This window comes from Jaculus jaculus, chromosome 13 (genome assembly GCF_020740685.1).
Source record: "Jaculus jaculus isolate mJacJac1 chromosome 13, mJacJac1.mat.Y.cur, whole genome shotgun sequence".
Lineage (NCBI taxonomy): Eukaryota > Metazoa > Chordata > Mammalia > Rodentia > Dipodidae > Jaculus > Jaculus jaculus.
This window is the reverse complement of record NC_059114.1, coordinates 35,514,591-35,528,106: the sequence shown is the minus strand read 5'-3', so window position 1 is coordinate 35,528,106 and position 13,516 is coordinate 35,514,591. Positions and strand designations below refer to the sequence as shown.

At 37.1% G+C, this 13,516-nt stretch overlaps 1 protein-coding gene across 2 annotated transcripts; it reads left to right on the top strand.

Annotated features, from left to right (window-relative positions):
- Window positions 1-9,574: 9,574 nt before the first annotated feature.
- Window positions 9,575-13,094, top strand: LOC101612595 (serine peptidase inhibitor Kazal type 7). Of its 2 annotated transcripts, XM_045132166.1 has the most exons (4): window positions 9,575-9,635; window positions 10,755-10,780; window positions 11,454-11,578; window positions 13,049-13,094. In XM_045132166.1, exons 1-4 carry the CDS (start codon window positions 9,575-9,577, stop codon window positions 13,092-13,094), a joined length of 258 nt encoding a protein of 85 aa, XP_044988101.1. The 2 variants fall into 2 exon arrangements, with proteins under 2 accessions (XP_044988101.1, XP_004664729.1); XM_004664672.1 differs by lacking the exon at window positions 10,755-10,780 and having other exon boundaries at window positions 11,428-11,578.
- The last annotated feature ends 422 nt before the right edge of the window (window positions 13,095-13,516 follow it).

Here is a 13,516-nt window from a genome sequence, read left to right as displayed (position 1 = left end):
TTAACAACAACAACAAAAGTACAAATAAGGCTAGAGAGATGCCTTAGCAGCTAAGACACTTGCCTGTGAAACCTAAGGACCCATGTCCAATTCTCCATGTTCCATATAAGCAAGGCATACAAAGGAGAGCTAAGCACAAGGTTGCATATCCATTAGGTGGTGCAAGCATCTGGAGTTCAACTGCAGTGGCTGAGACACTGACATGATAATTTCCTCTCTCTCTCTCTCTTTCTCTGTCTCACTCCATCTAAAAATTAAACAAAATTTTTTTTAAAGTACAACTAAATTTTAATAGCTTTTTCTCACAAATAATTTAAGATCTTCAATATTAAAAAAACACACAGAAACAGAACAGATGTGTATTTATTAAACTGTTAAGGAATTGCTACCCACATGTGATTTTAAACAAATTTAATAGGTGTATTTGTGTATACATGTGCATGTGTGATTGCACTTTTGTGTGTGTGTGACTGTACATGTGTGGATGCATGTGTGAGCACATGCATGTGGAGGCCAGAGGACAATTTCAGTTGTCATTCCTAAGGAAAATGTCCACCTTTTTTGAGAAGCAAAAATTCTCTTGTTGGTCTGAAGCTTACTAATTAGGCTAGACTGGCTAACTAGGTAGTTCCAGGAATCAACTGATTCTACCTAGCCAGCACTGGGAATACTAGTGCATACTGTCATAACATTTTTATATGGGTTCTGTTAATTTAACACAAGTCCTCAATGCTTATGAAGCAAATACCTTACCAGCTGAGCTATCTCCCCAGCCCTGCCTCTGATTTTTAATTGATTTTTAAAAGATGTGTATATATGCATTGGGAAGATTGTTACGTGGTTAGAGGAGCTTGCTTACAGAGCCTGTCTGCCTGGGTTCAATTCCTTAGCCACTCATGTAAATCTAGACGGGCATTCATTTGCAGTGGCAAGAGACCCTGATGTGTACACATGAACACACACACACACACACATGAAGATAAATAAATATTGTCTAAAAATAAGGATAAAAATAAAACCTAAAGCCAGGTGTGATAGGAAACACCTTTAATCCCAGCACTTGGGAGGCAGAAGTAGGAGGATCATCTTGAAAATTCAAAAAATATAATAAAACCTATCTTCAAGAAATATAACAAATGAAATAAACATATATCATATATATTTTATAGTATATACAACATACATGCAATTATCATATCATATTACTACATGTAAATATATATGTTTATATATAAATAAATTTGCATTATATAGTGCTTTAGTATGTATAAAATGGCATATATTATAGCTAATATATAATATGCATATCACATATAATATAAAAACATATATAATATTTACAAAGTATTTAGACTGTACTTAAAATGTAAAGTTCATCTTCAAAATTTTATGAATAGCAAGCATATTTTTAGGCTACAAATCTCCCTAAATTAGAAACAGAGATTATTTAGCTAGCGTCTTCAAAATAAACTGCTGGTAATAACTCTATGGTAATAATGATATTTTTACATCAGTGCATCAATTTTTTGCTGAGATGTAAAAGCATTGTTCATGGAAATACAATCTCTGAGAAATTTATTTCCTAATGAATCTAGCAAAACTTTCAGAACCTACACATATGACACAATTTTTATTGTTGTCGGCTGTGCTCCTTTGATAGTTAATCTTTACTTTAGTCAGAAATATTTCATTCATGCATTGAATCACTTCAATAATATTTTTACAAAAATAAATTATTCTTCTATGCTGAAAATAATCCAGATTGACACAAATGTTTTAAGTTTTCTTACTACTAATTTTATTCCTTTTGTTTCATATTTAGTTTTTTCATACATACTTAGTTTTTAAAGTTTGCAGATTGGAAAAGAGCTATGGGATTTAGTTTCCTACCACTGATGGCCTCGGCTGGTCTAGTTTTGGAGGGTCTGACTTCCTTGGTGCAGTCTTCCTTCCACACCCAGGCTTGAATCTGAAAAGACAAGACATGATTAAGACATATGATCTTGCAGAAAAATTCAACTCTCTTTTCTCTTCTTTGTCTTATTATTGAGCATCTAATTGTTTTTTCTTTTTTAAAAAAAATTTTATTTGAGAGAGAGGGAGAGAGAAAATGGGCACAGCAGGGCTTCTAGCCAACGAACTCCAGAAGCATGTGCCACCTCATGCATCTGGTTTTGTGTGAGTTCTGAGGAATATATTCTGGGTCCTTCAGCTTCGCAGGCAAGTTTCATCAACTGCTAAGCCATCTCTCCAAGGCAGCATCGGGTCCCTTACAGACCCAAACTGCGACCTTGCTGTGCTCAGGTTTACAGGCTTGTCTGACCATACCTGACTTTATATATATGCTTTTAAATACTGTTGCTGGGAACCAAAGGTTTTCATGCTCGTGCACAAGCACTTTTTACCTGCTGAGCCTCCAAATAAAATAGTTTTAAAAATCAACAAAATAGCTTTTTGCCTCAGACGCTCTCCCATGTTTTCAGCGCCCGTGGGTCACCGTCGAAGTCGCCTGCGTCCCTGTAGTCTGGTCGCTTCTGGTTCGCCACACTCCGTCATCATAACTGGCCATCACGGTGAAGCTAGCAGAGGCGGGCAAGAATCAAGGTGACTCCAAGAAGAGGGTTCCTCCCCTTCCTCCGTAACTGTGCCTGGTCTGGAAGTTCTTCTTAGCGAACCTGAAACTGCTACATAAAGCCAGATCCCCCCTACAGGCTCAAGGACATTTCTCCCTCTACCGGTTCAAGGGCATTTCTCATCTTTAGCAACATTTAGTTTACTTTTGGAGGCCCTGATTAGCCTCACCAAAGACTCTCTGTAGGATTGGGAGAAGAGCTGATTATAGTGGAAAGAAATGACAATAACTTGAACAAAGATTCTAGGAGAGTAAAACAAACTCTGTTTTGTTGCCCTCCAAATTCATATGCAAGAGTCCTAACCTCCAAATGGCTATATTTTGAGCTATACCCATTAAGGATATAATAAAGGTTAAATGAGGTCATAATAGCGAGACTCAAATATGATAGGGTTGATGTCCTTAGAGAAATAGGAATAGCAAACAGGTGTATGGGAGAACCAGTAAGAAGTCTATCTACCTGCAAGCCAAGGAGAGAAGCCTCCAGAGAAACCATCGTTCCAAGTACTTTGAATTGGTACTCTAAAATAGTGAGAAAATAAATTTCTGATAATTAAAATCTCCAGTCTGTGGTGGTTTTTTTTTTAATTTATGTATTATAGCAGTGATACATTTTCTAAGTTGGCTTACTAAATGCTTACAGGGGTCTTTTTAGCTCTTAGCACAGTAAACATGGTTTTACTAATTAGAGCTAAAAGCACTGTCTCTCTTCCTCTCTCTCTCTCTCTGTAAATCTCTATCCAAATTGTGACATAAATCAATAGAAAAAATGTTTGTTATTGTCCATTTTCATCAGCTTAGCCCATAATTGGAATTATCCTCAGCGTGTCAAAGGAAATTGCATACAGCCAGTACATCTTCTATTCCCATAAGCAGCAGGAAGCAGGGTGCTGCCATGCACAAGGTCAGGATTTGAATGAGCATCCTTATATCCAGGTCACTATGCCCCCAAGCACACAAGTTCATGATCACAGTGGAGGCTGTATAAGGAATATAAGGAAAAGAACTGGAGCAAGAATCAGGCATGTGATAAAAGGAACAGAGGAAAGATAAAGACCAGAGCTAGTTTAGCTGAAGCTAGCCTGGAAATTTTTGAGCTGCCTCATGTCCTTGAGATTTTGAGTACTGTCTGTTCTAGGTATCAAGAGGAAAGAGGCCTAGGGGTTGGTACAAGTTCTAACACAGCAGTAAGGGGGGACTCCAGAACCAAGCAATGGGGTTCCAACCTCCTCTGCCCCTAGCCTCACTCCTGAGCACCAGTTATCATTGTATACATTAGTGTTCTGGAGATGGGATGAGGTGTGTGTGTGTGTGTGTGTGTTGTTAGGGCTCAATCCCATGACCTCACACATGGCATACAAGTGTTCTACCACTTTAGCCACTTAGGATGGGTTTTATACTTTAAAACAAAGCACAAGGGTGGGGAGTTAACTTCGTTGGTAAAATACTTGCCTTGCAAGCACAAGCATGTACAAATGTTGAGCTTGGGAGCACACAATTTTAATCTTGGTACTAGGAGGTGGAGATAGGTCCCAGGGGGTCACTGGCTAATTGATGTAACCTACATAGAGAGCTCCAGGTTGAGAGACCTTATATCCAAAATAAAGGTGCATGGTGCCTGAAAGGAACACCACCAACGTTACCCTCTGACCTCCATATACATATGTGCACACAGAACATACACATATATGTTAAAATAATAAAATATAAAACACTAATGTCCTTAGGTGTGGAGAATGCTCAAGGGTGGGGAGGAGACAGTATTATGATTTTGCTTCTTACATGAGGATAGGGAGCAGGACAAGAGCCCTTGGCTGCTGGCTCTCAGTCACCCTTTGTCCAACTGGCTTTCCAGATGATCATTACACATAAAGAATGGGAAACCTTATGCCCACCCTTGCCCCTTCTGTTGCTCATGTGCATTAGCTGTCCTTCTTGATGGCTCTAGTTCTCTCAGTTTTATAATTGTTTCACTGTCCAGTGTGTCTCCAAAACTACTACTTGATTTATATTTAAACCCAATACACCAAAGCAATTCAAAGCATCATTTGGCTTAAATTCTCATTTCTCTAAGTCCTTATGACCTCAGCTAAATGATAAGGTGAATAACCACCTATCCCAAAAGATCTCTTTGAGTTTTTCTTTGTTGTTGCTGTTGTTGTTTTAGAGATGGGGACTCACTCTAACCCAGGTTTACCTGGAATTCACTTGTAGTTCCAGGTTGGTCTCAAACTCACAACAATCCTCCTACCTTCAACACTGACTGCTGGGATTAAAGGCATATGGCACAATGTCCACCTGTTTTAAATTTTAAATGATATAATGCATAGTAAATGCATAATACATGTTTTTTTCTCATGACATACCATTTTTCTGCCCCAAGATTATTGCTCAGTGGTAGTGCAACATCTTTGTTTCTCCCAGCTAACTAATCAAGGAATACTTCATTCAAACCCTACTCCAATATAACTTCCCTTCACAACTCTCACCCTCCCATGAGCCATACTGATCTTCCCTGAGATATGCCAAATGTACTAAGTGAGAAAGACCCAATACTCTCAAACTTTTATCTTCATTTTTTTGTTTTGCATTCATTTTACACTGCTTCCCACTGGATAGACAAGCCTAAGGTCATGGTGGTCCTTCTATATATTTTATATTTCTAGCCTTGAAGAAACATAAAGAAAAATATACAAGCTGACCTTGCCCTGAAATGGACTGCCTTTGACATAAGGATTCATTCCTAATGTCAGAAATACTCCCCATGAAATCTTCCTCTTCTTGCAAATAGTTTTTAAGCCCAAAGCAAGTCTACACGTCATCCCTTGCTCATCCCTTTAAATCCAAAGAATTTAATCTCCACCCATTCTCATCTGCTTGACTTTTGGATACACCCAGAGGGTTATTGACTCATCCCCACCCTTGAGAAATTAAATCTGACATTTAATCCTAGCTATAGCCTCCATAAACAATTATTGATGTTCTCCACACCTACTTAGTCCATAGTTTGCCTAAACCTTGACCTCTACACATGCCATCTTTCATAGTCCATCAGATATTTCTGGAACACCTGACTTTCTTCCAAGTCTTGCTACTTCCTAACATATACTGATATGGTCCTCTGAAATCTCAGGGGTACTCAGTCCATATATATAAAATCACTATTCTTCAATTATTTCTCAGTGTCACATGAGTTTTGGGAAAAATATGAAGCAAGGTACTAATTGTACCAACCTTGTATTACTTTTTTCTAGTGGCCAACAATCTTTGTGTCCATTGTGGATAATCTACCATATTCCCATACATGTCTGTGCCACCCTTTATTAGGCTATAGAACAACCCAATTCTCTACTGGAAAAAAAAAAAATCAACCTTAGCACCTAACAACCAAAACCCATCTCACAATGGATCCCACTCACCTCTCCTGACTCTCAAAATAGAATTACTTGGGCTGGAGAGAAGGTTTAGTGGTTAAGCACTTGCCTGTAAAGCTTAAGGACCCTGGTTCAAGGCTCGATTCCCCAGGACCCACATAAGCCAGATCCACAAGGTGGCACATGCATCTGGAGTTCGTTTGCAATGGCAAGAGGCCCTGGAGCACCCATTCTCTCTCCCTATCTGCCTCTTTCTCTCTGTGTCTGTCTGTCACTCTCAAATAAACAAATAAAAATAACAAAAAAAATAGAATTACTTCACTTGTACTCACCGCTATCTCCTGTCTCAGGGGCAGTGGTACTTCATCTTTGCCTTAGTTTTTTTTCTACCCTTCCACAGTGTATCTCATCTTTCTTCTCCTTTGGCTTCAAAATGTTCTGTCTATCCAAGAGCTTGCTGAAGATTCATCTTCTGCTTTCTTTTCTTCTCTTTAATAAACAAACATCTTAAAAGTATTATGACATCCTGATTTCATCCCTGTTTTCAATAAAATGTGCTCCCAAATGGCCATAAATAAACCTCATCTCGAAGCATGATGGCTTTTTTCTCAGCATTCATTATCTGCAAGCTTTTCAAGCAAACAACAATGCTTGCAATTACCTGTCCCTATTAGAACAATTACTTCTCTGTTATGACTCATGTTTACAATAATTGGCATCATGATCTTGGGAAAAATACTTAAATCCTCTGAGCCTCAACTTACTCACTGGTAAAATGGGGGCAAGAAAATTTCTTTTTCAGTGAATTGTCATGAAGTTCATATTCCACATCATTAACTACCATATCAATATTTCATATTCCACATAATTAGCTGCCCTGTCAACATTTGATTCTGAGCTCAGTGCTCTGCTACACAACAGAATGCAACACACACATACACACACACACACACACAGATCTATAATTCAGTCACACATTACTGATGTTTCAATCAGCATATAGTATGATGGTCACATAAAATTATAATGAAGTTAAAAAATTCCCAACCCCTAGTGATGCTATAATAATGTTGTAATGTAGTATGATACATCACTCATCTACTTGTGATGATTAAGTATAAACAACTCTACTACACTGCCAGTCATGTAAAAGTATACTCCATACAAAAATAGAAGTGGGGCTAGAGAAACGGCTCAGTAGTTAAAGGTTTTTGCTTGCAAAAATATGCATAAATAATACTTGATTAGTGGAGAGAGAGCTTAGTAGTTAAGGTGCTTGCCTGCAAAACCGAAGGACCCAGGTTCAATTCCCCAGTACCCAAGCAAGCCTAATGCACAAAATGGTACATGCATCCGGAGTTCATTTGTAATGGTTGAAGGACCTGGCATACCCATTTTCTATCTACCTCTTTATCTCTCTCTCTCAAATAAATAAATAAAAGATTTCTTTTTAAAATCATAATAATGATAAAATGTCTTGTTTATGCTTTTGTTTTATGTTATACTATTCACTTTTAATTATTTTAGAAATTATTCTTTCTGATTATATAAAAAATAAACTTTATTATAAAACAGTTCATTGCTATGTTAGGACAGATGCAGCCTCAAATATTCCAGTTTTACTATTGTTCTTCTTATTATTATTTACCTTGTGCTTTAATCTTACCTTGCTTTCTTTAGATAGTCTTTGAAGAAATGGATTATAATATATATACATTTATATGTGCAAACACCTATATGTAGTTATAAATATGTGTTTGTGTGTGTTTAATAACCTACATGTATAGTATACTGTATTATCAAAATTTATATAATTATTCTCTGTGATTTTTGCACAGTAGTATTGTGAAATGATACATTTCTCAAATCACATCCCCAAATATTAAGTAATTCCCTCCACTCTCTAAAATTTTTCTTGAGTCCATAATACCTTGTTGTATGCAGTATAAGCATGAGTTCAGTGATGAGAAAACTGAAGTGTCTAGAGTTAATTTCCCTATTCAAGGATACAGAGTCACTTTTCTAGAGGAAGTTTTCAAATAAGATTCACTGGACTCTAAACCCATGTTCTTTTTTTTTTTTTTTCTTTATTAGTTATGTACATACTCAGTGTGTAAATAGCCATGTTGGTACCATTGTTAACCTCCTTCCTGTCCTCCCCCCCCTCTGAAGGGACCCTCCTCACTGGGAATTGTAGGTCATGTTCTTAAGCACAAGATAATATTGCCACTCCAAAAATATGTAAATATCCAAATTTAAGATGTAATAAAAAGCCTTTTGTTATTTGCTTAGCATTTTGTATAGTCGCTATGTTCAGAATTACTAAAATAAGCCTACTAAACAATGTACTCTTAGCAAAGAGTGCCCTGCTTTCCCTCCCACTTCTGTGTATACATCCTTGAGCTCCACAGACACATCCTAGCTACTTGGACAAGTGTGCTGGACAGTGCAGTTTACAATGTGGTATCAGCAACCCAAACATTTCTTGACTCCTCATTGATAATGTAAATAATCATGATAACACAATCAAATGGACTCTGTTTCAGAACAGACTTCCAATAAATGGTATGAAACTCTATTCTAGCTAATGATAAGTCCCACACAAAATAGGTGATAAAACTCATGTCTCAGCATGACCTCTTTGTTATTTGTTAGCTTCCACTTGCCTACCTCTTGCCTTTAAGGAAAGGAGCTAAAATGGAACACATTTACTGTGGTTGGAAGAGACCATGTAATAGCCACATAACAGTGAGGTGTCTCTTCTGGAGTGGGATATTTCATTGGTGCAAAGGGGAATTTTCAGGAATAAATCTTCACTTACTCTAAATCTTCACAATACTCTAAACAGGAACCACTCTGCCCACTTAGCAATCAGAATGAAATCAATGCAGCACCATCAGCTGACCACCACACACTACTAGTTGTATAGAAAACAAATTTTTAGAGTTTCAAGTAAAAAGTAACAGGGTTATAAGTAACTATAATATGACTAAGTGTTCCTAATTGATACAGGCTCAAAACTTCATCTATTCAAGGTCACACAACTAGAAATTGTCAACATCTTTCTTCAAGTCTCCCTTCATAAGATCCCAACTTGTATCATAGTTGAAAAACACACTCTGAAAAGAAAATCATATTTTCTCATGACCCCCAAATAAATATTTCTACATATTGACTAGTCTAGATTTAATGTCTTCTATTTGAGTAAAACTGTGCTTGAAATTTTTCCTTATTTTACAACTAAGACAACTAACCCATACTTGATTCCTGTATGTGAAGCTTAGCATAGTAAGTGACCTGACTATTGCACAGGAAGAAAAATATTTCTCACCTCAAATAACCTACCTGCTGATGAGATAGGAAGTAACAATTACGTGACAAGGACTGCAACACCAGCTGCAGTGGGTGTGAAATGCTTTGAGATACTCTCAGGACCATTTCTGACTCTGGATGAGCTCAAAGGAAAGGTGGCGTAACCGAGGTTGTCATATAAACGTGATCACTCTCTGTGTGGCACATTCAGCTGGGTGACAATCTGAGAGCAGCCTCTGTGTAAGCTATTTCTACCATGAAGGTCATTGGGGGTCTCCTTCTTCTCTGCACCTTGACCTATTTCTGCAGCAGCTCAGGTAAGTTGAGGTGGAAAGTGCCCCATCCAGTCATTAAGTTTGCTGTTCCACACAATCCCTCCTAAGATATAAGCCTCTAAGATAAATGTTTTGTGCCATGAATTTAAAGTATTCTAGTGTGTAAGTGAACTAGCTCTGGCCTGGGAAGTAGGATTTTGTGTTCCAGGTATATATAGTTCAATGGATTTGGGTCTAATGTCTTACCTTGTAAAGATTCTTACTTGATATCCATGAATTAAAAAAAAAAGTCCTATTTTTTAAGAATACTGGAAATTGTGCTGTTAGCTACTAATCCTTGGTAGAAAAATTATTTTTAAAAACTTACTCAGAGCCTTGGAAAGTCTAATGCGGAAGAGGTGGCAGAAAGTATGTAAGAGCCAAAGGAAGGGTAGTACTCCTTACAACATGCTCCCTCCAGACATAAAATGGCCTGGATATCCATGACCTCATAGTGCCTGACACTACCTACACAAGACCATCATAAGAGGAAAAAAAGACCATGACATCAAATTAAAAGAGAGACTGATTTAGATGTGGAGGGAATATGATGGAGAATAGAATTTCAAAGGGGAAAGGGGGGAGTATTACCATGGGATACTTTTTATAATCATGGAAAATGTTAATAAAAATTGAAAAAAACTTACCCATTTCAGGATTTCAAAAATCAATATAGGAGGATCAAAATAAAATAGTCTACTCTAAATACAGTAAGTCAATAATTTAGTCTTTAAATGAATGGTAAAAAGTACTTAATTAAAATAAACTTCCAAGATTTAAAAACATTCTATTATATTTATTTTTATTGACTATGAGAGTGATGGGACCTCAGGCTCTTAAGAGTGAAAACTACAATACTTTTGTTATTGACTTTAAATCATTATCAAAGATACCAGATCCTCAGAAAGAAGGAATTTGGATAGTTTTATTTTCTGATCCAAAGGCTTACCCAAACATTTGGGCATATTCCACTTCATCAGTGAACATTGGGATTTTGTGTAAGGATAAGACTATGATAAAGTTCATTGCCAGAAGAAATACAAAGTTTGTAATGAAACTAAGTCTTATGTTAGTAAGATTCCAAACTCAGCTTCATTTTTAATCTTTTCATCTTTCTTACAGAAGTTACTAATCAGCCTTCAGCAATAGCAGTAAGTACATTGAGTAACATTAAATTTAAAATTTTAATGACTATCTCTTAATAAAAAAAATAAGCATAGTTAGGAAGAGAAACATAGATGAAGAAATGCTTCTACTTTCCAAAAAGTAGTTGAATGAATATAATATATATGTAGCCATACGGATTCTAATTGCTTTTTAATATCTAGAGTTAAAGAGACAGATAACTATGTTAGATATTGGTTATATTTTCATTGAAAGGACAACATGTGAGGTTCACAGCAGAAATAACTTGATTAATTGCACAGGTTATGAGTTTAAATCCCAACTCTACTACTTACCAGCATTGCCTTTATCCATATTATCTCTTCCTAAACTTATTTCTCAATTTATACATAGAAGTTTAGAACTTGCTTCATTCAATTATTCTAAACATTTAACAAAGGAAATTCATGTAAGACAAGTTAGTTGCCTGGTACAGAAATACACAGTAATTGCTAACTGAGTATGGCAGTTAAAATTGGAATGGTACTGGCACCACCAGTGTTTGCTGTTGTTATAATGCTGTTACATACAGCAGTTCCCCACAGCATCAGAATATTTGACCTAACACTTCCAGCTCTTGCAACTGTTCCAACAGAGTCAACATAGCCTCACTTGAGGAACTTCAGAAAAGCAGAGCATTCTCTTGTGTCTGACCAGGTGGACTGCACAATATACAAGAAGTATCCAGTGGTTGCCATCCCCTGTCCCATCACATACCTGCCAGTTTGTGGCTCTGACTATATCACCTACGGAAATGAATGTCACTTGTGTACGGAGAACTTGTGAGTATTTCATATGCAGAGAGGGTGATCTGGAGCCAATGTTTTCTATTCAAATCTCTCTTCTGTCCAGGTTATTGCATAATGGTTTACATACTCATTCCCATCCAGAACAGCCATGGGAACAGAAACTCACCTGTATCTGCCACACAAGGATTGGGTCATCTGCTCTGACAATGTGGGCTGGCATGTTCCTGTCCATCATAGATTCTCCAATTACTATCTATAAATTGTGAGAACCTATCATGGCTATGAGATGTCAAACTGCTGCCTTTGTAATCTGGAGGTTTTGAAGAGCCAAGTCAGAAGTCCTTAGAGGGGTTAAGGGACCATTAGCTCGTTCTTCAAACCCAAGTTTAATTTCTTGCTGTGTCTTAAGAAGCACAACTTTTATTTGAATAAGTCTTCCTGAACATTATACCAACAATAATTGGAATCCACTATCCTATATAACTTCTAAGATACTAACAACCTTAATGCAGCTTCATTCACAGACACACTGCGACACTTACTCTCAAGTTCCCAGTGGTTCTAAATGAACCCTAACCTTGACAGGGAGCCAGGAACCAAATGATTCTTTTTCCTTTTACCAAAAATGAAGGATTCAAGGATACTAGGAACAAAAATCCCATGCACATATTTTGTTTGCACCAATTTCTTGAAAGAAGTGTAATCAGGGATATGACACTTTTTGGTATAAGATGCAACTTAGCAGTTACTATCTTAAACCAAGATGATTTTGTTTCTCTCTATCTGTCTTTATTCTTTTTGTTTGTTTGAGACAATCTCACTATCTGCACCTGGCTGGCCTCTTCTTTGCAGAGGTGCTATAAATTCTGTGTTCTGAATGCTGGGATTTATAAGCATGAGCTGCCACAAGGCTCATGTTGCTATTGCTTATCCTCCTATAAGTCATTGCTTTTGGGCTACTTTAGATCATCTGTTTCAGTCTTCATGATTATTTTAACAAGTTGGAATATCAAACTAGACTGAAGCTCAAAAGGATATGTCTACTTATTTATTCCTATTTTGGTTGTTTCCAAAAGGAAAGATTCTCCAACATAGACACATACAAGGCCCTTGGGCAGGACAATATCTGTGTCTTAGCTCAAAGGAAACTGAGCTGGTGACATGGAGAAATGTCCAGCCCCATCACTGCTGTGCTTAAAAGGAGAAGCTGCAAGGCCACATATCTTCCCTCTGTCATAGTTTCTTTTTTGCTATTTCAAGATTGTGGGTAATCATCTAGGCTCTAGGATCAGTGGAAACAGTAGATGGGGTTGAATGATCACTGAACCAGGCAACTTCTGCTCTTTCCTCAGACAGAAACAACCCATGGCAAGGGCTTGACTCTTCTAAAGTTGATTTGATCCTTTATGAAGTGGTTTTACCTCACACATAGTCTTTGTAGTACTTCTAAGTTTTTATGCTTCCTCTTGTGTTAATGAATCTTGTTCACCATGTCTTCCTTAGGAAAAGTAATGGAAAAATTCAGTTTCTTCATGAAGGAAAATGTTAACTTCTCCACGGACCTGGAAAGGCAACAATGATGTTCTCATTGCCTTTAGCATGTGTGGACTCTGACAGACTTCCTTTCTTTGCTGATGTTCTGAGGTCAGGGCCAGATGCAGTTATCTTCATCAACTGCAAGCAGTCTTCACATTCTTCAGTTTCACTAAGAGACTGGCTTCATTTTATACCCAAATAAAAGGATCTCTGCTGAGACTTTAATCGGTACTTCTGTTTGTATTTGTTTCTTATATCAGGTATAGTATCTCAGTTATAAAAGAAAATTGAGGAACACGTAATTCTCATTGTTGGAAAAAACTTAACAAAATTACCAAGTGGTTTCCAAAAACATCTGCATGTTACTCCCACCACAAATAATACAAATACACTCAGAGATACAAATATTAGTGACTTCCTCATACTCTCCTAGAG

Coding starts and splice junctions, on each gene's coding strand:
- LOC101612595 (XM_004664672.1), top strand. CDS start 9,575: ATGAAGGTCATTGGGGGTCTCCTTCTTCTCTGCACCTTGACCTATTTC. Junction 9,636..11,427: donor CTATTTCTGCAGCAGCTCAG/GTAAGTTGAGGT, acceptor ACTTCAGAAAAG/CAGAGCATTCTCTTGTGTCT. Junction 11,579..13,048: donor CACTTGTGTACGGAGAACTT/GTGAGTATTTCA, acceptor TGTCTTCCTTAG/GAAAAGTAATGGAAAAATTC.